Consider the following 25,743-nt stretch of genomic DNA (forward strand, 5'->3'; position numbering starts at 1 on the left):
AGACTTTTGAATTGATTTCTCACGCAGATTGTTTGTTATGCTATATTTTCGTCTGTATATGTCAAGGAACAAAATGTCGTGCTGTCGATGTGCAACCCAAGATCTTGGCTCTTCATAATTTTCAAGTCCAAGCAAGCAATAATAAAACATTGTATGTATTGCTACTGTCACGTCATGTGTATTAATTTGACAGGCTATGAAAAGAGGAAACTAGCTTAATTGGATCGTCATCGAACGCGCAGCCCACAGCATTCATTAACAATACCTGCTCACATACCCTCGGAGCTGTTTATGTGGATTGATCAAATTGTATTCTCGTTACAGATCAAGTAGACATGATCACATAGATTGACTGCAAATAGCTGCCTATCATACGCTCAAATATTTAAACGTGTATTGTTCAGAGCTATCTAATAAGGGCCTCCTCTCGAAGATATGTAACAAATCTGCCACACGACACTCCTGACTAAAGGTATAGCGCGCATCATTTAGAATTTTAACATCGTCAGACCTTTCACAGGCTATCAAACCTTGAAAATATTGCTTCGGGTCTCAAAGCGTAGTATACATATCGTAAAAATACGTGTAGCTTGGGTGAGGTAAGAAAGCTTATATGCAGCATTGTTTAAACTGAATACAATAACAAACAGCACATGTTTAATAGACGAGGGACAACAGCAACAAGGTCTTTATTTTATTTGGTCAAATTTCTAAAAGAAGCTGGCCCACAAACGAGAGTGCATCGACATCTGCTCCCGTAACCCACTACCACAAAGCTGGATCTTATCTTGGTCGCTTTGTGGGTCTCGGAGTGTTCGATTGGTATTAAGATGCCCAGCGGTCTCACCAATCCACTTACCTATCTTAGAAGTCGCCCCGTGCCTACAAAACAAGCATCAACACCCACCCCTACACTTACCAACCCTCACTCACACTCACACACACTGAGAAAAGGAAGGGACTTACCACACGTGAAGAGAAAAAGCGAAGAAGCAACACGCTGCGGAAATGGGTGCCTTTTCATGCACACGTTTCAGATCCCGCTTCCTAAACCCCCCCCATCCACAGGTCCGTGCTAACAACGAGGGGAACAATGACAGATCTTCTGTATCGTAGCAGACAGTAATACGATCACAACGCGCTTTATCACTCTTTGGTACACCTTTTTCACTTTTTTTTTACTTTCTGTGTTCGCGTCGTTCTGCTCGCGAAAATAATCGAAAGGAAAAAAAATTATTGGGAGGGTATACACACCAGCAACAACGGCGCTTAATGCAAGCTGTTCTAAGCTGAGAGAACGGGTTTAATGGTATGTTTCGTTTGCCACGCCCCTTTCAACACCTTGATTAACCGAAAAAATAATGGCACAACTTTCACTGGAATCATAAACCCACATAGAAGCAAGGCTAAGATTATGCATGCTTGATTCTCGTACGAGCCGACCATCTTGCTTTTTTTTTGTATGTATTTTGTTTTCTTCCCACATACATCATACATCACCCACACATACGTTGATCAAGTTACACCACGTCTGATTGACTATGAATCGCTACTGCTGAGGGAGGTGGTTGATTAAATGAGCAAACCAAACAACAGTATCATATCAACCTGAAGAAGCAGTCTGTATGGATAATAATAGCTCTAGGATGACGCGCATACTATTCTGAAAGCAGCCATGCTGCTCTATAATCTGCTTTAGCTGCCCACATCCATCATTGCGGGCTTGGAGGATCGGCAATCGCTGATTGCCGTGGGCATATACTCGTATAAGAGAGCGTTCTTTATTTTCGTTACACACGCCACCACAATGGCCGAGACTTTCTACAATGTTTCACTGGATCCGATGAAGACGCTGGCTGCGGTGTTCAGCACATATCCACCCAACCCAATCCAATACACGCTCAGTCATCCTGGTGATAAAATATTAAACAACATGCATAACACTAGCCGCTATCATACCCCAGATACTTTTCTTTTTTCTTGGATTTGAATTCGCCAATATAACTTGTGATGACAAGACATCCATTCTGAGTGCATCATCAGCCGCCCCTTTCTTAATAAATGATCGTATAAGAGATTCAAGAGATCACAAATGACATACGTCTATGCATCATATCGCGTCAGTCCATATCGGGTTATAATAGCCTTACATATGCTGGATCATCCGAGTATAATGTTTACGTGCTTTACACAATTCGGTTGGATTGTCTGTATGCTACAGTGCTTAGCTGGTTGCCGTGTTAATTGCCGTGGTATGCTTTTGTTTGATATTTAAGCGAAAATCTTATGCAAATGATATTTAAGCGAGAATCTTATGCAAATGATATTTCAGGCAGTGTAATAATGTGTCTTTTACCAGTGTATTAGTATATGTGTTTGCGCGGGCCTCAGCAATTGCAGTAATCTTTTGCAGTACTTGCCGGACTTTGTGCAGTAATGCAGTAGATACTTCATGAACCCCTGAGTTAAACAGTAGCATCTACCCGCGTCACGCTTCACGCCCAAACTTTGTTTGTCTTGCTATAGCCTCGGTCTTTTCGACAACACCGCTTGACACATACTACCAATTTAAGGTAATAATATCTACGTTTTACATCTGCTTTATACTACGTGAGTTATATCTAACTGTGCGCGACATCCTACATAACATACATTAGCTTCAAGCAAAACGTATAATCGTTGTCAAGTCTGTTCTTGAGACACCTCCGCGAAAAACCAAGTTTGACCAGTTTCCGCCTGGTAATTAATTACCAGGACGAAATTTATCCTCCAAAAGACTCAGTTACTGGTGATTTCAAGGTCGAGGAGTGCACAAAATTGGGATGGAACACATGGTATTACATTACTTATGTAATTGCCGTTGGTCTTCGAATGGTGACAAAACGATGTAATGGTGCTATCCGTTGTGTAAACAAAAACTGTGACATGGAAGGCACGGATCTAAAGCCTGGCTGTACCTTAGCACATTCGCGCAACAAATGTTTGAAAGGTTGTCTTAGTTGCAAGAATCCTTTGGTTCACGTGGATTGTACTTATGTGGCGTACTTCGAGTTCACGGATGTCAAATGCAGCGTTAGACCTGGTACACGGCCGGAACCCTTCATAAGCAACAAATTAAACACAAAACAGAAGGCGCAGCTTAAAGAACTTGTCACCACCAGAGTGACACCGAAAGAACTGCATTATAAAAATGAGAAAAAAAAGGTAGAGCTATAAAGTTTTGGTCAAGAACATATGACAAGATGGGATATATATACGCTCTGACATATTTTATTCTAAAGGGACGATCTTAGGCCTGCGCGTGATATCCATCCAAGTCTGCAGAAGTATGACAAGTTGACGTACGAGATAAAGAAGATCCGGAATGAAGACCCAAGTATCCTCCCCCCGAGCCGATCCGATTCGCCCAAGGAACTTATCGATCTTCAAGAAGAATATCCTGGATACGTCACTGATTGTTCTTTGAAGAAGGGAAATATGATCATTGCTTGTTATCCGCCAAAATTATCTCGTAAACTCGAGTTCTATGTCCACCCACTCATCACTGATACCACATTTTCCGTGTTTGAAAAAGGACACTATTTGTGCACGTCAGTGATCTTCAGCCCACAATTGCAACGACATGTAGTGGCTTTTAGTGCTGTCCTTGACGGGAACACTACCGAACATTTTGAGCTCTATTTTGCTGCTCTGTTCAAGGCATTCACGTTTCCAAACGAATGTGTTGGTGTCGTCATGGATTTTTCGACGCTAAGAGAACCGGATTTCTGAACGTCTACAAGAGGAGTGCTGGTCGTGACGATGGTATTACTTATGTCAAGGGCTGTACGGCTCATTACGAATGAAGCGTCCGAAAACTTGCCAAGGCCTACGTTGATGATATGCATGACGGTGACGAGAGGAAAATGGAGGAGATGCAAAAGTAGCATCTGGAGCTGCGAGTTGTTCAGACAAGGAAAGAATACAAGAAAATGTTAGAGCGCGTGCTAAACATGTATCCCAAAGCGGCAGGTTTTGTTGCGTGGTGGAATCGTAAAGAAGTTCGTGGCACCGTTTTCCCTGCGGTGTCTACCTTGCATGAAGGCCTACGTGATTACTACGGACATACTACCTATGCCGTCGAATCGTTCCATAACTCATTGTATCACCTAATCAAGAAGCGGCAAAGCATTGTTGACAACTTTCGCTGCGTGCTAAAGTACGTCGATAACGATGAAAAAGCAATCGGTCATTTCTTACGAGGCGTCACATCCTACTACGGCCTAAACATGTCACGCGGAAGAGAAAAAGTATCGACGAAAAAACGTGTTCGCAGTAAGCGAAAGACGGTTGACAGGTACGAAAACGACGGTCGTGCTCCCGACACCGCTCAGATGTTGAAAAAGGCAAACCGGAAGAACTGGAAGTGTACTGCTGAAGTCAGCGATTGTGGTACCGGAGGAGACAATAGCAGCAGCAGTGAAGACGGTGATAAATGGCCTATATATGACAAAATTGCGCCACGTGATATACAAGATAGCGACTAGGAGAAAAACGATGACGAATATGATGCTTGGTGTGCCGATACATACTGTATGCTCAGATCAGGATATGTCACCAGGAGAAGGCGGCGCTTCACGCGGGAAGGCCTGTTTGTATGCTCAAGCAATATAGGGTTATAAGCTGTAAATTTGTCTGCTAATTAACATCGATAGCAACGCTTGAATGGTTATTTATCGCTGAAGGCGAGGTGGCTTATTAATATCAACTTACGAGCCCAAGTATCATTAGTAACATACCGCAAAAAGATCTTGATATGGCAGCAAACAAGCGATTGGGCCGTCGCATGCTTAATGGCAGCTCGCGTTATGCTCTGTACATGTCGATACATATCTCTCACGTGAACTCCCCAAAAACATATAAGCTATATACAGTCAAGCCCCGCTTTTTTCAGGTGCCCACAAACCTGATATAAAAAATACGGGAGAGCCTTCAAAACAGTAAAGAGAATAGCCGTATAGTAAAGTGAACGATGTTCGACTCGGTACATTCCAGATATCCTAGGCTGCAAAAATCTGGACCCAACTTTTTCAGGCCCCTTTTTCCGCCTGAAATATGAGAAAAGCGGGGGTTGACTGTAACTCCTGTGTAATCATCACTGACAGTCATGTCGAGCTGCAGTCTCTGATTGCAATTTTATTTTTCTATTCGAGAGAGTACTATATAAATTCAGTGAAATAACGGCACAATGTGTAAGTCTGTGACAAGATATAATAAATGCTCAAGCGTAACGGTTCGAAATGGTATATCAGGTACAAAGCTGCCAAGTTTTAAAATAATCCTTACACACAAATGCAAGCCATTAGTATATACCGTATATTAGTACCCATCATGTAAAAGAGCACATACAATAAAGTGCCTTGCGGGTTTGGAATAAGGTACATTCTGTTTGATACCACGATCGAAACAATGGGTGCGTGGAAACTTATTTTCACATGAAACTTGTACAATTGAAATAACAGATCAAGGCTATATATAAAACAGGTACAACTGGCGTGATGTTCGGTATCTGCAAGAGCAATGGCGCACATCTCCAGATCACTATACACTTTACAAAAAGGTTGTTCGTTTTACTTGATATTGTAAGCTTGCTCGATGATGATGATGATGATGACGATGACGTGGCCGTGGTTCATTATGATAAATGGAATAACTAGGTAAGATCAGGAACGGCAGGGTGCTGAGAACCTTTTAGGCAAACACAACGCTCAAAATGAAAACGATGGTCTGTGCACTGTTGTTCCTAACATCTTCAGGTATGAAAAGTGCTGTACAAGAGTAAACACAAAGGGAATTTAAAAACGCATGTCTAGTTGATCGGTCATCGTGTAGTATCCTTTCCAACAGAAAAAGGAATGTGTCATAAACGCTTGTATTACTGTTCATCTCGTAACTGAAACTTCGTAAAGACAAAGACTTGTTGCATGGTTCTTTTCTGGGCGATGAGAGCATTCAACTGTTAGTGGCTAGAAGTATTCTGAACCCGTACTAGAATATCTGTCGTGATAGGTAGAGCAGTGGTTGTTTACTGTTAAGTGTTTACTTTCCACCCGAAACAAAGGTAGATACATATGACACTGTAAATAGTGAATACTACTATACTCATAGGTTGATAATGGCACTGATATATATATATATATGTAACGATTGTGCATGCACAAGTAATTCTGCTATAATACTACTAAGGTGCTACATATCCTCTTCTTGTGTTCCATTTCAACCCGTCATGTGATCCTGTGCACAGATATAGAAATGGAACCGGTAACGAGTGGGCAACAGCTTGCTACTGCGGTACATGCACTTTCCGCAACGAATCATGCAACTTAAAAAAACTGACCACAGCAAATAATAGCATAATCAGTGCAAGGGGCTCTGTCGTGCGTGTTGTTATTACATTTGTCTATAACTTTTATTATCAAATATATATATATATATATATATATATATCAGAAAAAGAACCTCTTTGGGATGCAATAGCAGATTGTAAGGGTGTGTGGGTTGTGTTGCAGTGATAAGGCAACACTAGTTCCATCTGTCTCAGTTCAATTTCATTCATTGCGCGCGCGTGTGTGTTCCCCCGTCTATTTTTACTTTCTCCCCTCTATTTTTCTTCCTTTCTTCCCTTTTCTTCGATCTCAACTTGACATTATGGCTCCTTCACCTGAAAGCTCTACTGAATCTTTCAGTGGCAAGACAACACCTTCTGAAAATACAACCACAACCAGCAAGAAAGAAGAAAAGTCCTCAACAGTCGCACAACAAGAGCAGAAACAGGACCAAGCAAACTCTGAATCTACCAACAGTAATAATCCTACCGCAGTAGGACACGATCAACAGACCGATCATGACGACACGAACGGTGATTCTTCACGCAAATCTCAAAAATCATCTACCTCACGCAAATCAAATAAAAAGTCCAAGAAACGAACGTCAAAGCCAAAACCAGTCTCTCCTGAATATATTCAAATCGTTCGTGACCACATTGACGCATTGAAAGATCGGCAGGTAAACGTTGATCACGATCGAGAACGCGGGAGTGAAAGATCCTCATTCTCTCTTCAAAGAGAATATAGGAAAAGGTATAAAAGGAGAGAGAGAGATACTGATGCAGTATGATTATATGTCCTTTTGTAGAAAGAAGGAGAACATGATCAAGTTATCACTGAAACTATTGATCAGTTGGAAGGGTTATGCACCAAAATGGTACGTAAAAGACACAGATAGACCGAAAGGGAGAGCGCGGAGTGAGGGTGGGGGGACGTGAGCGTATACTATGCCGTTCCTGTTCGGTTTGCATTTTCGCTAATATCATCATCCATGCTTCGGTATTTTTTATTGAACTCCAAATGATCAGAAGAGTGCACCACCAGCACCATTACCATCACCCGAACAACCGCAACAACCAAAAGAATCTGATGTTAACAAGAGCAACAACAACAGCAACGAAGGACTTGACAGCGACGAGACATTGACAATGTTACACTTTTTCTACATCGTTCGTCTAGCACAACAAGGTTTCTTTTCTGTCATTTCGAGCTCGTTCCCCGACGTTGAAATTGACGCCATTGTCTATCTGTGCGACAAGTTGGTTGGAAGTTCATTGTTTGCAGTCAAGGACGGATCGACTCAAGTCCGAGAAACGAAACAGAACGCCGTATTCGACCTGTTACGAAAGTTGCACTCAGGATCCGCGGAGGTAGTTGGGGAAGGGTATTCGACAACATTCCAACAAATGAAAAATATGGTCCATACCTTGATCGAAAGCTCTCTCAGCCAAGTGCAGCAGCAGCCATCATCATCATCGACAACGGCCAATGGTAGCAGCAGCAGCACCAGCGATAATACACAGCAACAAGAACAGCAACAATGGCCCTTGGCTCCACCTAACGCACCGCCTCCGACGACACAACATTGTGCACCACCTGTATGGCTAGTGGTTCCCTTTAATAGCATGATCGACATGTCGGCGTTGTCATTATACCCGGCGAACAACACGGCTTCTAAAGTTTCTGCACCAGCAGGTAAGAGACTTATTTACCATTTTGTTAAACTAAAAAAGATGTATATGATGTGTTACTAATATTGATAGTGGGTGAAATAGTCCCAAATACGGCTACTACTACTACTGCTGCTGCTGCAGATACTTCTGAAGCAACTCGTAGGACATCCGAAACGGCCCCTATTGCGACTACAGCAGAAACAACAACTGCACAGGGGGAAGAGGATCGTGGAAGTCGACGGGAAGAAAGATCAGAAGGTGCTAGTCCAACTGGAGCTGATAGTCAGGATGACGAAGGACAACATGGTCGAAGCGATATGAGTGGACGGGGCGGTGGTCGTGGAGAAAGAGGCCGAGGTCGTGGCCGCGGATATGGTCGTGGTCGAGGTCGCGGAGGAGGTGAAGGTGGACGAGGTGGTGGTGGTTTTCACGGATTCCGTCCAAGAGCAGCTGGATCGTACAACTACCGAGGCAACAGCAGCAGCAATCGTGGTCGTAAGTGTAGCTTTTAGTTTGTGAAGATAAGCTCCTTTGTTTATTCTTGTTGATCTCACATACGGTACTATTGATTTCTCATAGGATGGTCGCCAACCCGAGCAGCTTAAACCATGCAGCACAAAGGGGGGAAGTACAGATAATATCAACTTAACTTGCTTACTTTGCGTATAATCCAAAAATAAAAATAAATACAAAATCAGTGGCTGTCTGGCACATATCTCTGTTTGTTTTCTCTTGAGTTCACATAGCATGACGTTGCCATCAAAGGATAAAAGGCAACTTGCTATACGCAATAAATTCAAGCATCTGAACACTTGCTTCTCCGAGGTGCATACACATATCGATTGTTTGCAGCGATGATGTGTTATTACCTTTTCCAAACAAATCTCAATGCCAAGCATGCATACATAATGTATGTACCCATATAAAATTCCGAGGTTCAATTACAAAGAGTGCTTTATTTTTCAAGCAATATATGCTATGAATATGTATGTACAAGGAATAGTAAGAAAGTGGACAGGCTACATTTTTGCACGTTTAAATCCACCATTTGCTCCAAGCTGCCTTATCTTCATCGCTTCCTTCAAAAACAAAGTTGATCTTTTTGATTTCATCAAACCCTTCCGACAGTTGAGGTGTCTGTAACTTGGACTTGAATGTTCGAAATGCAATATCGCTCATGACCTCGCGCTTAACTCCCTCTTCTCCTGCACGCGTATGCATTGCTCGAAAGTAGTTGTTGTGGCGTGCAAGATGCTCGTCTGCTTGAAAGTAGAAACAGCGTGCAGGAACACCGGCATTCTTTGCAATTCGAATGTAGTTTGCACGTGTGGATGCTTCAGGATTGGTGTTATCTAGGTGAAATTTTCGAAATTTTAGAATTGGTGCTATTACTGCCAGCGTTGATCCCATGAAATGCTACATATCTTTTCTTCCCTGTATGGCTAGCGACTCTATTGTACAAGCTTTGTATACTTACCAATGATAGCTGATTTGCCTTCAGAAAGAGCTTGTTGGCAGGCTTTCATACATCTGTCCCGCGTTTTCAATGTGTCCTGTTTGATGTTATATGGTATGTTACTATATAGCACCGAACAAGAAGAGCATTCCACGTACAAGCTCACCAATTAAAATGTAACTTACCTGGTTAACATAAGCATAGCCTTTTGGAACTACATACTTCTTGCAAAAGTTGGATTTGCCACTAGCAGGGTATCCAACACAAACAATGACTTCTGGACCTTGGTCTGCTGGAATAAGCGGGGTCAGTGTTGGAGAAAACAATGGCACTGGATACGAAAAACCAAAATACACAGTAAGTTTAGAATTCATGTTCGAAAATGGTTCATAGAGTCCATCCATCTTACTTTCTGGGTATGAAGCAGGATCAAACAATCCCCACGTAAATTCTGCCTTGGATTCTTTCAAAAAGAATTCTTCTGGTGTATGGAACGGTAATCGGATGTTTGCTGCAAATTTTCTGTTAAAAGAACAAGCCGTGTGAGCCTTGGTGTGGGTGTATACTCTTTTGCTGTCATAGATGTTACCTGTCCACTGCAGAATGATCTTTCTTTTCTCGAGGTTTCCATCCTTCGCCACGGCCCGCGGCATCACCCACGAAGAAGCTTTGTTCCTTGTCGATCGCTACATCGTCATTGCCTTCCTGTTCAACCCACTCCCACATGCCTGTCATCGGCTTTCGATACCGATCCTTTGCAAGTGCAGCCAAGAATACCACAGGTAGACCAAGCTATAATGCCATCATCGTTTGAAACTTGTTATATACGCTCTATTCGCAATACACAAAAAAACACGCGCGCTCACCCTTCTTTCTCCTTCTCTTACCTGGCCCACAATGGCTTCTACCTTGTTTTGGAAACTTTTCACTCTCTGGCTTGAGTTTAGACCATTCTGGTTCGAGAATATCACAATTTTATAACTAAAGAAAAATCGATGGATCGTATGTGTAAGCATTGTCTTCTCTCCCTCTCTCGTTATATAGCTTTTATGCAAATTATGTACTATGCAACGTGCCCTTCATCATGCAGACGCCTCACTGTTCCTGGTACGCTTGTATGCCACCACTGCCAATCACCGCTATCCCTTGGATACACCTTGCCGCTACGCGTTTTGATCAAAGTACTATCCTATTCCACATATGTACACGCGTAAATACACATGAGGGGTTTTTTTTTGCCACGTATATAAAGTGCACGGAAAGTAGACAAGAAAACAAATTGAAAGGGATTAGAATGATGACCTACCAGATCAAATGCCGCGACCTTGTTCCGTCCAGGCTCAGATTGTTTGGATCGTGCAATCAGTACTGACGGTATTTGTTGCAGCCATCGCAGTTGACCGCTGCTCATCTCTGAATCTTCTGCTCTTCCAGGCGTAAAGAAAGGATGAATGCGCTTATTTTCCTGGACTTTGCCTGTTGATCCGCTGTCTCCTTCTTGTTGATCACTCAACTTGCGTTTCATACGTTCTTTGGCGTTTTTGGAAGGTTGTTACAAAATAAGTGAAGACACGCACTAAACTTTCATTTTCAGCAAAGCGGGGACCCTTTTGTTTGATAGATCCAGCTAGGGCATCGCATGCATGAATTCTTTCCTTTTTTGCTGTTTGTTGGAAAGGACCGTTTGAATTCTAATCACTTCAGCGATGCCTTCCCCACATACATTATTTCGATATTGAGCACGAAAAAAAAGAACGCGCGGTATAATATACCTGTAATTTGTTGTCAATGATCGTCTTTCTCTTTGCTCTAAGATAACTTTATATCTTGGATCGTCAAAAATGAACGATGATCTCTTTCTTCATATTAATCATCACTTGCTCGTCACTTGATCCAAACTACGTATACATCGATGCTGCACATTACTAATAACTATAATAACATAACGCTTCCATCGATTAACGAACTCCTTTTGCATGGCAAGCTTCCTACTGCTGCATCATCCTTATCATCACGTAAGATTATTAGTCGATATTTCATTTCCTTTTTATTGTTAAGGCAAAGAAAAGGTTACTCAAAAGATCAAATCACTTACATTATCGTTGTTATTAGCTGGCATCGACGACAATTATGATAACAGCAGTAGCGTTGAGCTACCACCACTGCAGGACATTGACGACTCCACGCCTTCGCCTCCTTTAAAGCCAATGTTGCCAAATTACCACCATCAGCATCATCATCATCAGGCAGGCCCGCTATTCTCAGCAGCAACTACAAGCATTACAGCGCAATATCTTTTATCCTCCCCAGGAGCTTCTTCGGTATCATCTAGCGAACTTGTTTCTGCGGTCGACAGTCCCTTTCAACATCACCATCAACATCATCAACGTACTACTTCTGTTCGCACGACGACATCATCGCCGTATCCTATGATCAGTAAATGCAAGCACCTTCATGGCCGGTCTTTATCGTCTGGCGATAAATCTGTTGCCATTATATTCCGCGAACAGCCATCTTGGATATCACGGCCGCTCCGAATCATTTATCATACTACAGCGGATTGTCCTTCACTACCGTCGTCTCCAGGTACTGCTATGGCTGCGGCTACCACCACCGGTTCTTCTTCTAGGGCGGGTGCGGCAACAACAGCAACAGATCCTTCTGGTTTGATGATGATACCCGCAACAAAAAGAGCGGCAACGACGTTATCGGCATTGTTATCGTCATCATCGCCATCGCCTTCAGCTATTACTATGACTACCCCATCCAAGAAGCAACAGCAATCGGCTGCTAGTCATAATAGCCGAAAGTATGCATGTACACACTGTCGAAAAGCGTTCACGAGACCATCTTCGCTACGTACACATATTTACTCGCATACAGGTCAAAAGCCATTCGCATGTACTTTTAGAGATTGCGACAAGCGCTTTAGTGTTTTGAGCAACATGCGACGTCATATGCGACGCCATTCTGTACCGTGCTATCACCCTACTTCTACCAGCTCGTCATCTTCTAGCGAGTAATAATGACGTTATTAAATACTGTGTTACTGCTCCTGGTGCTACTTGGTAGTAGTGGTACATTATCCTACTATATAGAACATACGAATAACTACTCTTAGTAATTTCTTCTACCATTTACTTGACTTTTTTCTACTCGGTAATTATTATAATTATAATAATAACATGAAGCTAATATTAAAATCATAATTTTTGTTTGTTTCTCTACATGATGACTCTTTTTTTTCACTCGCTTGATTATTTTAAAAATAAAAAAACAAACATAGATTTCTTGGGAGCGCCTAGTTAATACTATTTACTACAAATGACTACCACTCAGACGTAAGGTACATGGCCCGATTATTCGGATATTTGCTGGTCAAAGTGGGTAAGGGAGGAGAGGATGTCTCACCCTAATGTAGCGCGCTAAAAGAGTGTTTATTATTTCTATCGAAACATCATTTCCGGTGTGTTACTTGGAGTCGTAAAAGTATATAGAGGCTTTATTCTCACAGCGAAAGACGGGTTCAGTAATTCTTTCCGTATACAATTCTTCTGACATCCTACTACGTTATCCATAATATGAAGTCTCTCGCTGTTGCTTCGCTTACTGTCCTTGGATTGGCCTCTAATGCCGCTGCCAGCATCAATGTAAGGTTTTCTTAATCGTAAAAACTATTGCAGAGTCAGTTTCCCTATAACACGTATATATTTGTGTTTTTAGGTCCTTACACCGTGGAAGGATGTTTCCTGGAAGTCGGGTGGTCACGCCGATGTTACCTGGAACGCTGATGGTGCTGATGCCAAGGAACTGTGTCATATTCAACTGATGAACGGAAACACGGACGATGGACAGTAAGTATATGCGTATAAAAATCGTATCTCTGATACACAGGGCCCTACAACATATTAAACAACATTGCTGCTATTTCTGATCAATGTTTAGAATTGTCGCATATGTTACCAACCCGGCAGCTCCTGTCCCTTGCTCTGACACTCGATACGATATTGCACCCTTGAACGACTTTACTTCTGGCGACTATTGGATTCGAGTCGGTACTGATGGTAGATGGTCTTACTCCTCAAAGTTTCAGTTTGAGGGCAAAGGCAGTATCGATACAAAGAAGCTGAATGGTGTGTATATAATACTTTATCATTTTTACAAGAACCTCCAAGGTCATGATTTCACTCATAACATTTATTTTTTGTATTTATTTGATAGCACCCGTGAATGTCTTGCTCGGCGAACCTGCCCCCGTGATTTCTCCTGGCGACGGTAATAGCGCTGGCACTAATCCCACTGGATCTGCGCCAGTGTCACAAGGAACAGCAGCGCCCACGGCTACTGGTGCTAGCATGGCTCACCCCAGCAACCCTTCTGGTGCAAGCTCAGGTGCTCTTCCTACAGCACTGAAATCTGCTGCATCAGCACCCACTCCACCATCCGGTAGTGGCAGTGGAAGTAATGGTAAAAGCCGCTCCTCGTCGTCGAATTCGTCCTCGAAGACCAGCAAAAACGTCAAGACTGAATCGTCTGCCAGCGGCACCCAATCTGGATGGATGATGGCTGGTGTCGCTGCCCTCTTTGCTGCCATGACACTCTAAATCATCCGAGCAAAATATGATATAGATATCTTTTCTTTTCGGTGGCCTTGCTTGATGCAAACACCATACTTAAGTAGTACCTTACAAGACTCCATTATAGTAGTATTAGTAATAATTAAATAATAAACAATATCTATTCATCATTTATACAAGTTCCTCAGAGGTTGAAGATTTGTATGATATGTCTTGAAATGCTTGACTGAATCTTTCAGCTCAATTACCCAGCACACTAAGTCGCCATACACACAGTGCTCTTTTTGTGTGCGATCCAGCTGGCTGCTGAATACGATCGTACTTGCATGCGCTATGCTGCCGTTTGCTACAGTAGTTCATGACACGAAAATTAGTGTCCCTGTCAAGATATGAAGAAAATATCAGCCATTTGCGCCAAGTTTTTTCTTTGTGCCCATCCAAATTCAGAAAGATCGAATAAACGCAGTGCGTATCTGGAGCTGCATAGCAATGTTGAAGGAGAAATGCCGTAGCACATTGTAGATTTGCAGCAAAGTTACACTGTAGTTTCGATAAATATACACATATCCTTTAACCGTCAATGTAAAGCTAGTTCTGCAGATCGTTGGTGAGAATATCTTTGCCAGCTTCACAAGATTACGTCGTTTGTGAAGTCGTACCACCATCATCCTGGCAATTGTTTATCTTTAGGGTTTTGCTATCCGTCTTGTTGGTTTGTTATCGATGAGATCTACTACGTTGTGTCGGTCAAAGATATGTACTGGTCCTATACACCTAGTCGTCATGTACACACGGGACAATTATATAATGGACAGAGTATTGTCTGTGCATCGTGCATTGATAACGTGATGGTGCACTACCAAGTCACTAGTGCAAGGACCAGCATTATCAACATTTACATATAGTCTTACCTTGCGATCGGAAAGGTTTGGTCAACTACATCGCTTTCTCATTTTACGATAGAGAATTAAGGCTTATTTAGCATAGCATAGAGCATCGATACAGTTTTGACGCGCGAGGAACCGAACTTTACTTTATAATAATCCACTTTGGTACACTGGCCGCGCGCTATACTGTTATTCGATATACTAATACTGTAGAATCTTGGAGTTTAACAATAAATTATGAATAAATTAATACAACAAATGAGCCATAATAGCATACGATTTTCTGAAATAAATATCATTATATCGAGCTCTATAATGGATAGATTTTAAATGTGATATACTGTAACATGCACTTGTCTTGCATCATACAACTCATAAGGAGCTGTCTTTCAGATGTTCTTCCTCACGAGAGATAATGGTGACCACAGTTGTATGAATAAGAGTAGTAGGCTGTGAATGGATTGACAGTGATATGTAAGACTTGAAATAAGGTTTAACAAACAAGGTTTTGCTCATTGTTTTCTAGCTTTGCCGCTATTTCATTAAGCTAGTATCATAACGGGTATACTAATAGTTTTTTCGTAAATCATCTAGAGAAAGTGATACGGATAACATTTTTGCCGTACTTCTTTGGCATGAGTGCTCATTCGATATACCGACAAGTCCTCAGATCTATAAGCTTTATCAGTATAGCGCGTATGATATGTACTACACTAAGCAGATTACATCTTTAGACTCTATAGAAGCATGTACTGTAGATCCTCCACAGGCTCTTTCTACAGGAGCATGCACGTACTAAGTCAGTTGCTACGAATTTTTAAGGAAAACCAGAGAAAAGACAGTATCACACGAGGGGAAACATTAATCATTACACTATCGAATATACAAAGTAGTGAGAGATACAACAGTAGTAGTAGACTATCATTTCCATCGACTGATATCATCTGCATCAGTCTTGTTCCAAAGACTACCACGAGAAGGTAGCATTGCGTCAGATTTCAAAAAATTGTTATCTTCCTCCACATATACACACGGCAGCACTGGATAATAAGACGTCCCTAAGAACAGAGAAGGGCAGAAAAAATCAGAAAGCTGTACTTGCAGTACATACCGTAAAAGCAAACAGCTACAGTAAATCAGTCACTCACCATTTGTTTTCAAAACAGATTGCGGCCCCTGCCCTACCCTCCCATTGCTGGGAGACCCTTCACTTTAGTCTGGGCAACAGAACCTATCTTAATACAGAAGAAAAGAAACAATCATCCCCTCACTCGCTCTTCAGCAGCACCAGCAGCATCACAATTTTCAAGCTCACACAGCCCCTTGCATCGTTTCTCACAAAGACGGTTCCCACATACTGACAGGTCCGTTCTGAATAGGACGATCACCACAGACAAGCCTCTCTAACTACCCGAACCGCACCACAGCCGTCCATTAAGAACCGTAGTGCCTACCGCTGTTTATAGAGCGCCGCCACGCTTGTAACTTGTCTGAGTTTCGCCCAAGTAGCAAAGCTGCTAAACGACACGCCGCAGCACATCGCCGCAAGACCGGTTGGTTTTTCGTGCCTGGTCCAGGGCACGGGTGGGCTGGCAGCGGACAGGATAGCTAGATTGGGCTAGATTACAGTTCTCTTCTGTTCTTTTGACTTGCAAGCTAAGACCATATCCCTTAAAGAACCAGAAATGCCAGAGCGGAACAAAGAAAATGCTAGAAGGGAAGCAGACAGGAAACAGAGGCCTTTTTCAAAGAATGAAAACAAAATAAGATCAGTAGGAATGACCAACAGAAGAAAGTTAGAGATCTTGGAAAGTAGAGCTTTTTTGTAGCTTACGAACACAAAAATGTGTGGTATCTTTACTTACGTGTGCAGATTTTTGTCCCGGTTGTAACAGTGAATGCTGGTGATGTTGGTAGAAAATGAGGGCTTAAACATACTTTTCTTGAGATATGAGAAAATGGTGTAAAGAGAAAGACAGAGAGAGAGGGAGAGAAATGGATACATACAAAACAACTGTTCTTACTATCACTATCCTTCGTGCTCGTAGAGCTCGTTTCGGTGTAAAGGCCGCTCGAAGAGCGCACAAATTTTATTTTGTATAATATAATAAAATTCGGCACAGATAGCGTGGGTGGGGCTATGACAGCCAATAGGATAGAAGAATAATAAGAACGCTGAATAGTAAAATAAGGCCGAGCCTCCGAAGCTGTGGCCAATGAGAAAAGGAAATAGTAACTAGCAGTGTTGGTGAAATGGCGTTGCATGAAACGCATAAGGACAATGCACGACGCGTTTCCTGAATAACGTTCCTTCTTTTATTTATTTTTTTCGTTTGCATTCTAACGAAAGGGAAAACGTGGCCGCCCAAAAGGCCAGAAAAACAAGGAAGGCCATAAGGCTGGTCGTCCAAAAACAAAAGACTCTGATACACAGCTGACACTGCAATTCCAACCAACATTGAGGAACACTTCAGCAGCAGCAGCACCACCACCACCACTTTTCACACCTGCACCTACATCAGCTGATTCTTCCACCGATCAAGTCAATTACTTTGCACGAATTGAGGAACCAGGTGTACCGCTTTCCGATTTGCTTGTGGATATTGAGCCTCGGCCAACCACTACAAACAACGATGATGACTTGGATGAGGATGACGATTTGGATGACACGTTGAAGCACCAAGAAAGTGACCTTACTAATGAAGATGGTGAAGAACCTGTCCGAGTGCAAGGCCATGCGCAAGTATACCTATTGGATATACAGAAGCAAGTAGTGGATGACGTGAGGCAATACGGTGAACCACGTCAATACAAGAACAAGTCTTTCTGGATATATCCGTCTGATGCCTTCTTTGTATTGCGCGAAAAGCTTGACCCAAAGATGCTGTACTTGCCACGTATCTTCATCTGGATTCCACATATATTGGTGAAGCACTTTCAAGTGACTCTTAAGTGTGTCTCATGCAACGGAGAATTGAAATCTAAAGGATACAACAACATTGGTCGAAGAGTACTGGATCTTGACAGGTATGTGTTATATGGCATTGCTACCACTATTTGCGATTAACACATGATATCATATTTAGCTCGTTTTACATCATTGGCACACGCTATCAATGCAAGAAGTGTCTTTCTGAACTCAACTCCCATGATCCAAGGTTTATTCGTCAGCTGCCTTTCTTTTTGCAATGTGAATATCCTGGTTACTACTGTACACAGCGTTTGGCGTTATCGAAGACAGTGGGAAATTTGATGAGGCCATGCACCCAAAACTCTGTTGGCCCCAAGCGTTTTCAAAAGATACTACGTGAATTGCATATGCTACGCCATGATCGACTTGAATTGCAGTACTTCAACATTGCCGTGTATCGAAAGCAGCAGCATCCATTCATCACCCAGTCACTTTCCTTATCCCATGACATCTTGCCATTCTCTCCATATCACGATCAAGAAGGTTATGCTGGTCTTATTCCTTTTGCATTGTATTTTCGTTCCTTTTATGCATCATATATTGAGAGCATACGGCACCTGACGGATAAGCAGATGATGCTACTGGATGGCAAATATCTCAAGGCTGGCCACTCGTTCAAGATCGTCAAGCTTTTGGGAAAAGTCAACAGCTCATCGGTATTCACTGCAATGTACACGCTATGCAATGAGTATGAGGAAGTGAGAATGCAACACCTTGTCACGTCCAAAGCCTTGGCCCACCTGAAGCATGCATTTGATACTATGCGATCAGCCTACGACTTTTATGCCCACGACCAACCAGAGATATTCTTTACTGACAACGTTGGTGGTGATAAAAATTTCTTGAAGACGTTTTGCCATCGCTGACAAGAGATGTTGTGCCTGTCAAAACCCCCGAACCCGCGGATATCTCTCCCATTGATCATCTACTACCACTCACCATACCCGACAACACCATTGTACGATGCTTGAAAGATCCTGAAGCTATTCGAAGAAAGTGCTAGTGGATTATTGTCGAGAGCAAGAATTGTGACTGAGAATGGAGGTCGTGGCTTCAGCATTGGTTTCGATTGTGAATGGCCAGTTGATTGATATGAGGATGGCAGAGTCTATAGGCAGCATAAGACCGCTATCATCGAAGTTGCATACACCAGACATATTGATCTTTATTGCGTCTCTCATCTTGCACACTTACCACAATCGTTGATCACTTTGCTCTCTACTGAAATCATATCCAAGATTGGCCGTCAAGTGGGTGGTGATATACGTAAAATCAAGTGTGTTTTCGACTTGCATGAATTGGAACCTGATCGTTCTGGATGTCTAGAATTGGGAAGATTTTGCAGAGAACGTGGAATCATCCAAAGTGGGAAAACTGGACTGACGGATATATGTGCATTGATCTTAGGCAAGAAGCTACCAAAGGAAGAGGATGTACGACTTGGTAACTGGGCTGCTGAAAGCTTGACAAGTGAACAAGTACACTATGCTGCATTGGATGCACTTGCAAGGCTTAACATCTACAAGAGGATAAGAGAGTATAGCCCTATTGGAAAAAGGATTTCTGATGCAACAAAAGATACGATCGATATATTCTTACCTTGTTATACTTATGAGCTCATTGATAGTACTAGGAATGCACGTGTTTTTCTACCCAGGAGCAATGAATGTGGCAGCTGCATGTGGAGAATTGGTCAAGCAAGGGTTCAATGATGGCAGAAAGATCACCAAGGCCAACGTCGTGCTTCTTGTAAAAAAAGTAGTCATTGCTGGAGTATTGGATGTTGATGGTCAACCATTGGGGTCTCGAGGACCAGTGCCATTTAAAGTACTGGTCAAAAAGCGTGATGTACATTATGATGCAGTGCCAGTTGACATTGATCTCCCCACACACCCAGCTACCAATGATACAACAAATGAGGCCTACAATGCAATGATGATAATCAGCCAGAACTCTGAAACAGGTATTAACACGTTATAACGACTACATATTGATTTGAACAATAACTACAGCTTAAGTAGCTTATGATACGATCAATCCTGGTGATGACAATCCTGATGACAATCAAAGTGGAAGATTCCACCAGCTCGGATATAAATGAGGATGTTGATAATGTTCCACGTCTAGTATCAGGAGTCGATGTTGACAGCGTTGAGTTTGGACACATGCGTACTCTTCCATCCACTGCATCATCTGATAACGTCGTCCGCTTGAGAGTTCATAAAGATGTGTACCATTTTATGGCCATGGTTCGTGTACCAAGAAAGCATGGAACTTCTGCAGATTTTGCAGAAAAACTTTGTGACGCTTTCTTTATCGTTGACACCTCTGATGACAAGGATCGTGTGGAAGCTTTCCTAGCAAAGAAAGGAATGACGTGGAATCAAATACTTAGCAATGATAGCGATTGGATATTACGATGAGTGAAACGTACGTATCAGCGAGTTACAAAAATAAATATCTAATAATCTTTCCATGTAATGGTGTGTTCCCCTGCAGGAACATTGTATCCTATCATCTAGCAGCTTTTTGAATGCTATGGGCCTATTAAGTGGGCAAGAACTAAAAGACCTTTGTTGACAACGAGGCATGGTGACAAGCAAGAAATGCTCTTACAACAATACACCATAGCTACAGTATGTATCTGATCCACCTGGAATGTCATTCTATTACCTGATGCGCTATGATAAGGATGGCTTGCCATTGTATATCGATGTTGCCAAGGAATAAGTTCTCTTGAGGGTGGTATCTACTAAGCTGTGATATGAAAGTTCAGATCGTTTGGAGCTAGTCCTCAGCTTGCAGATACAGTATTGGCTGATTATCGTTTATGTCATAACATTGATGTAAGTACCTTGATGTTTATGTATACACTCTGATAGCAATACATGGCAAACTCATCTAACGTGTGTTTACTGTATTAGGTTGGTACCGTGAACCGGTATGGCAGATTGCACAAAGGTCACTACGATCCATGGCTCCTTCAATGCATCACTGATTTACGTGTTACACTCGGATTGCCGACTAGTCAGGGTGAAGCTGGTGTTCATCATCATGCATTATATCTCACATCATCATGGGAACAATTGGGGATATCACCAATCTCACACAACCTTATGAACGATCTGCAATTAAAGCCATATCAGCAACCGATTGAGACATCATGTGACATACCAATGCAAGTATCCACTCTCATCATGATTCAAGGAAGAACTTCGCAGCAAATAAGGTCTCAATACGGTTTTCTGAGCAAGCGACAAGGAACAGCATTTGCCGTTTTACCAGTGCACACAGATGTTGAGCACAAGATGTTCAACTTCCTCTTGGCACCCCACTTTGCAGATCACATTACCAAGGGTGTTGACTTTGTCAAGTTTGCTCGTATATGGTCACGCTACGCTGATGGAACTAGCATGCACTACAAAACTCCTGAGTATTTACGTTCACGATACACTGTGTGGAAGGATTCGAATAATGCAGCAATTACACGGATCAACAATGGGAATGTAGTAGCTTCGATTAGTCAGCTTTTTCGATCCACTAGAAGAAAAAGAACAGCATCACCAGTACTTCATCCAAGACCACTCAAAGTATCACGTCGTATTCAATTGCAAACATCATCACCTACCGTATTATCAGCTCAACTCGCAAACATTGACAACAACAATTCTAATCAGCGATCGGCATTACCTCCTAGTATCCAGCATTTATCACCATCATATATAGCAGCTCCCAACATAGGACATATTACATCAAGCACCTCATCTTTAGCACCAAAGCCGATTGCTACTACACCACTAGCTGTAAATCACAACACTGTCCACAATAACATTCCCCAACATCACGCTACAACCACCACGAACAACATCCTTGAGGGTATACCCAAACGAAGTAGACGTTGTGGTAAATGTCGTCAATATAGCTGAAAAGGAAGCGGTGGTCGTGGTAAATGTAATAATATGCAGAATAAAGATTGATATCATACAACATAATCCAAATGCTTCCTAAAAGGCTGCTGTGGCAGCATCAATTCGCTTCGCGAATCGATGCTGCCAAAAAAAAAACTAAAATTAGGACGGCCCCACCCATGCTATCCGTGCCGTATATTTACCTATATACTGTAGATAGTCCGTATAATAAATAGTACACATAGTCTGTATATACATAGTCCACATACACATTGACCAGTACGTTATATTGGTCTTTTCCATCATATTTGATACTACATGGTACTCAAGACGTGAAAATGGAAATTGGAGCCGTATCTTATAATTGCTTCTTTTACTTCCCATAAACAAACAGGGAATTGATACAGGCACGACAACTTCAAAAAATAAAAATGATATGTTACACAGAGCAGCATAGCTGACACTCTTGTATTAATTATAGCAGGTGCGTGATGTCGTGCCCGTAAGCACAGCGCGTATGTATTATGTAAGAAGTCAATTGTATGATATATGTAGGTGGGACGCATCGTGCCCGTAAAAAGCATTAATTTCTTGTGCTTATTAATAAGTCTTCTGTTCAAACCTGTTCATAGATCACAGCCAGATTTTGATAAACCAAAAGAATTCTGAAACCTACTTGATATAGGATATTCCATATATTTCTACATAGATAATGAAGCAGTTTGATGAATATTTGACTAGCAAACGTTTATACTGTATAGATATGTACGTCAAGAAGGAGTATGTTATCAAGCTGACAGCTGCATTTGGTATAAATTAAAACAATTGAGAGATAAAGGAAATCTGTATAGAGGAAACAAGAAAAGGAAGAAATCTATTATGGTTTATCATAAAATGTAAGAAAGAGAAATACAAAGAGAGAAACCTTTTTATGTAGCGCTGTGAATGTGTAAAATACTAAGTATAATAGTAGAGGCGCTCTTTTATAAGTGTTAAGGTCTTTAAGCAAAGTATGTTAGAGTAAAAAACATTAGTGTATTTTGTTTTACTGGGCCTTTAGCTTATCTATTAAGTTTGCATGAAATCTATGTTCTGGCGACCTTTTTATCACCAAATAGTGCCACACGTATTTTCGCAAATCTTTGGCCTCTCCCATAGATCTACATTCTCTTTCACGTAATGTTCAATACATGGCCATTCAACAGTCGTTGACCTTTTCATTAGTACAGTAGAGAGTAGACCAATGAATATTCTAAACTATCATACTTCTATATCTAGTGCTGCCATTATATGATTCATCGTCCCGACCACTGGTAGTTCTAAGAGCCGCACCATAGGTTGGATATCGTCATACCCGTTCACGCCGTTACAATGTCTATGCTCAGAGCTATATAGATATTCACCAATATCCTACCTAGTATGCTGAATGTACGAAAGACTAATGGTTATAAAGCTTTCTTCGCTAGGTTCCTTTATCCAAGTAGCTTTTTAGGTGGCTGGTGTTGTATCAGCACCAGTGGCTAAATGCTACCCGACCCCTGCAAATCGCGATCCTGATAAACCGGTGAAGAGATTGTCAATCGTCACGTTCATAAGCACGACATATATTCATATATTTATCGTCTAAGAAGTGGTAAAAGTGCTATAAAGAATAAAACAAGCCAAGTACGTCTTTTTGAAATTTCCTCCTTACTGGCACGAGGCGTTCCACCTACATATGTCATCCAATTGACTTATTAAATAATACGTATGCGCTGTGCTTCTTACGGGCACGACATCACGCACCTGCTATAATTAATACAAGAGTGTCAGCTATGCTGCTCTGTGTAACATATCATTTTTATTATTAGAGCTTGTCGTATCAATTCCCAAACAAACAAGCATATTTCTCTAAATCTCTCAGCTCATTTCCATCGCAATGTCAAAAACCACAAGTGCCATTCCCGAAGAACTTTGAGACATTGATGACGACTTTGACTCTGCTAAGCAAGCTTGCGTCGACCGGGGAAATAAGAACAAGGTTTCCCTCCGTACCTTGAAAAGTACGCGTACAGGAGAAAAAAGAGTCCTCCGTCTTGTTTGCAAGCACTTTGGACAACCTACCCATCAAGAGGTGTATGACGATGGCAAAACTACGACAGTAGAAACCATCTTGGCGAACGACAAAGGTGATATCATTCGATCCAACAGTAAGGACAGCAAAAAATGGCGCGAGAAATACTCTCAGCGAATTGGATGCGAGTTTGAGATCAAGCTGTGGCCATTGAGCATGGCCAGCAATGGCACGTTGTCTCCTTTTACGATGGTGATCACAATTATGAGATTGCAAAGGAGCTCTCGTCGTATCCAATGCCTCGTCAGCTCGATGGGAAGCAGCACGAAATTGTTTTTAGCATGATCAAAGGGCACGCCAGTAATACTGTAATTGTGTCATACCTTGCTGCCAACAATACGGTTGTCGACCCCAAGGATATCACGAATATGCGACAGATGGTGTTCAACAACGATCCTGATCATACCATGTTTAAGCTTATCAGCAAGCTATAGGGCAAGGACTACGTTGTTGAATGGGAGTCCAAGCAAGATGGGGGAAATGGGTTCTTGCACTCTCTCTTTTTTGCTCATCATTCAGCAATATTACTTGCTCGCCAATTCCCATGAACCATCATCATGGATGCCATGTACAAGACAAACAGACATTGGCTCCCTTTTTTTAATTTCGTCGGTACAGGCAATGTTGGTTATCCAGAGTTGAAAACTTTCTGTATTGCTGATGGATGGCTGTCTGAAGAAACGAATGACAGCTACGATTAGTTTGTCAAAAAGCTTGAGCAGGTTGTTTGACCAGCCGAGCAGCTAGTGTCCCCAAAAGTCTTTGTGACCGACAGCAAACCCGCGTTGATGAAAGCCTTGGACCATGTCTTTCCCAGCTCTAAAAAATTGCTCTGCACTAACCACATCAGACGCAATTTTCAAGTCAAGCTCCAAAAGGTTTTTGAAGTTAAAGAGGACTTTGAGGCGCTCCTGAAAGCCATCAACTACCTGATGGCTGACGAATATGATGATAAGTTCTAGAACAAGTAGTTGGTTCCAGATGAGGACTTTGAACAAAAGGCGATCGGCATGTACAATGAGGCTGCAATGAAAGCCAAAAAGCCGGAAGAAGTGAAAGTATATCTCGAGAGGTAACTATATATTGGACTCTTATCAGAGATCGTTTGCTTAGACACTATACTTATGTGTAATACTTTCGCTTGCAGTAAGCTTTCTAATAAGGAAAAGTGGGTCGGCCGATACCTTGCAGACGTCAAGCATCTTGGGAACAGTACCACCAACAGAGTTGAAGGAGCGCACGCCAATATGAAGAAGATCATAGAACAGTCCGCCAGTGGTAATCTATACCTTGCTTTTGAGCAAATTGATAAATTCTACAGATTAAAGGTATATATATGTTAGTTAACATTTATATACAATCCTATTCTATGCACATTAATTGCTGATCGTGTTTGCTATGTGTTGATTTTGCCTATGCAGAATGTAAGTTATGATCGTCAATTGGATAGCGAACATTTCGGTGTAAACTCTCATATCCCGCCAAGTCAAAAGGAAAGGCTGGTAGATTTAGAGTGCCACATTTTGAAGTTTGCCTTTAATGCAATTTGCAAGGAGCTTGTATATACAAATCCGCTATGACAAGAACCGACAACTGTCGATGTGCAATCAAAATTCATTACGGAATTCCTTGCTGTCACATGATACCATCCAAAGGAAAAATTCCTTTCAGCATTATTCCCAGACGACTCTTACTCGCTATACTAAGCTGTGGTAACTTTATGTAGAGGAAGAAACAGTTCACAGTAGCAGCAACATTCTAGCGATCTCGCTATCATATTCTGCTCCCACCAT

At 41.9% G+C, this 25,743-nt stretch overlaps 7 protein-coding genes across 7 annotated transcripts; 6 read left to right on the forward strand and 1 right to left on the reverse strand.

Moving 5' to 3' along the window:
• Positions 1-2,877: 2,877 nt before the first annotated feature.
• Positions 2,878-3,871, forward strand: BDB00DRAFT_405149 (uncharacterized protein). The gene is made up of 2 exons (XM_053117262.1): positions 2,878-3,204; positions 3,282-3,871. The coding sequence occupies exons 1-2, from the start codon at positions 3,191-3,193 to the stop codon at positions 3,769-3,771; spliced, it is 504 nt and encodes a 167-aa protein (XP_052979276.1). The 5' UTR covers positions 2,878-3,190; the 3' UTR covers positions 3,772-3,871.
• A 121-nt stretch (positions 3,872-3,992) lies between these two features.
• Positions 3,993-4,526, forward strand: BDB00DRAFT_788245 (uncharacterized protein; the record flags this gene model as incomplete). The annotated part of the gene is made up of 1 exon (XM_053120778.1): positions 3,993-4,526. One exon carries the CDS (start codon positions 3,993-3,995, stop codon positions 4,524-4,526), a length of 534 nt encoding a protein of 177 aa, XP_052979277.1.
• A 2,862-nt stretch (positions 4,527-7,388) lies between these two features.
• BDB00DRAFT_405215 (uncharacterized protein) lies at positions 7,389-8,748 on the forward strand. The gene is made up of 2 exons (XM_053117263.1): positions 7,389-8,060; positions 8,141-8,748. The coding sequence occupies exons 1-2, from the start codon at positions 7,514-7,516 to the stop codon at positions 8,548-8,550; spliced, it is 957 nt and encodes a 318-aa protein (XP_052979278.1). The 5' UTR covers positions 7,389-7,513; the 3' UTR covers positions 8,551-8,748.
• A 325-nt stretch (positions 8,749-9,073) lies between these two features.
• BDB00DRAFT_883258 (polynucleotide kinase 3 phosphatase-domain-containing protein) lies at positions 9,074-10,905 on the reverse strand (the record flags this gene model as incomplete). The annotated part of the gene is made up of 8 exons (XM_053128217.1): positions 9,074-9,390; positions 9,516-9,591; positions 9,680-9,825; positions 9,904-10,016; positions 10,084-10,286; positions 10,382-10,475; positions 10,571-10,683; positions 10,801-10,905. The coding sequence occupies 8 exons, from the start codon at positions 10,903-10,905 to the stop codon at positions 9,074-9,076; spliced, it is 1,167 nt and encodes a 388-aa protein (XP_052979279.1).
• A 1,393-nt stretch (positions 10,906-12,298) lies between these two features.
• Positions 12,299-12,466, forward strand: BDB00DRAFT_721442 (uncharacterized protein; the record flags this gene model as incomplete). The annotated part of the gene is made up of 1 exon (XM_053118181.1): positions 12,299-12,466. A coding segment is annotated over one exon (168 nt), but the record flags the coding sequence as incomplete, so codon positions are not given.
• A 609-nt stretch (positions 12,467-13,075) lies between these two features.
• On the forward strand, positions 13,076-14,098 carry BDB00DRAFT_788248 (uncharacterized protein; the record flags this gene model as incomplete). Its single annotated transcript, XM_053120779.1, has 4 exons — positions 13,076-13,144; positions 13,218-13,348; positions 13,440-13,627; positions 13,716-14,098. 4 exons carry the CDS (start codon positions 13,076-13,078, stop codon positions 14,096-14,098), a joined length of 771 nt encoding a protein of 256 aa, XP_052979281.1.
• A 2,638-nt stretch (positions 14,099-16,736) lies between these two features.
• On the forward strand, positions 16,737-18,211 carry BDB00DRAFT_788249 (uncharacterized protein; the record flags this gene model as incomplete). The annotated part of the gene is made up of 4 exons (XM_053120780.1): positions 16,737-16,770; positions 17,331-17,985; positions 18,045-18,116; positions 18,178-18,211. 4 exons carry the CDS (start codon positions 16,737-16,739, stop codon positions 18,209-18,211), a joined length of 795 nt encoding a protein of 264 aa, XP_052979282.1.
• Positions 18,212-25,743: the final 7,532 nt, after the last annotated feature.

This window comes from Zychaea mexicana (assembly GCF_025766255.1).
Source record: "Zychaea mexicana strain RSA 1403 chromosome Unknown BDB00scaffold_40, whole genome shotgun sequence".
NCBI lineage: Eukaryota > Fungi > Mucoromycota > Mucoromycetes > Mucorales > Lichtheimiaceae > Zychaea > Zychaea mexicana.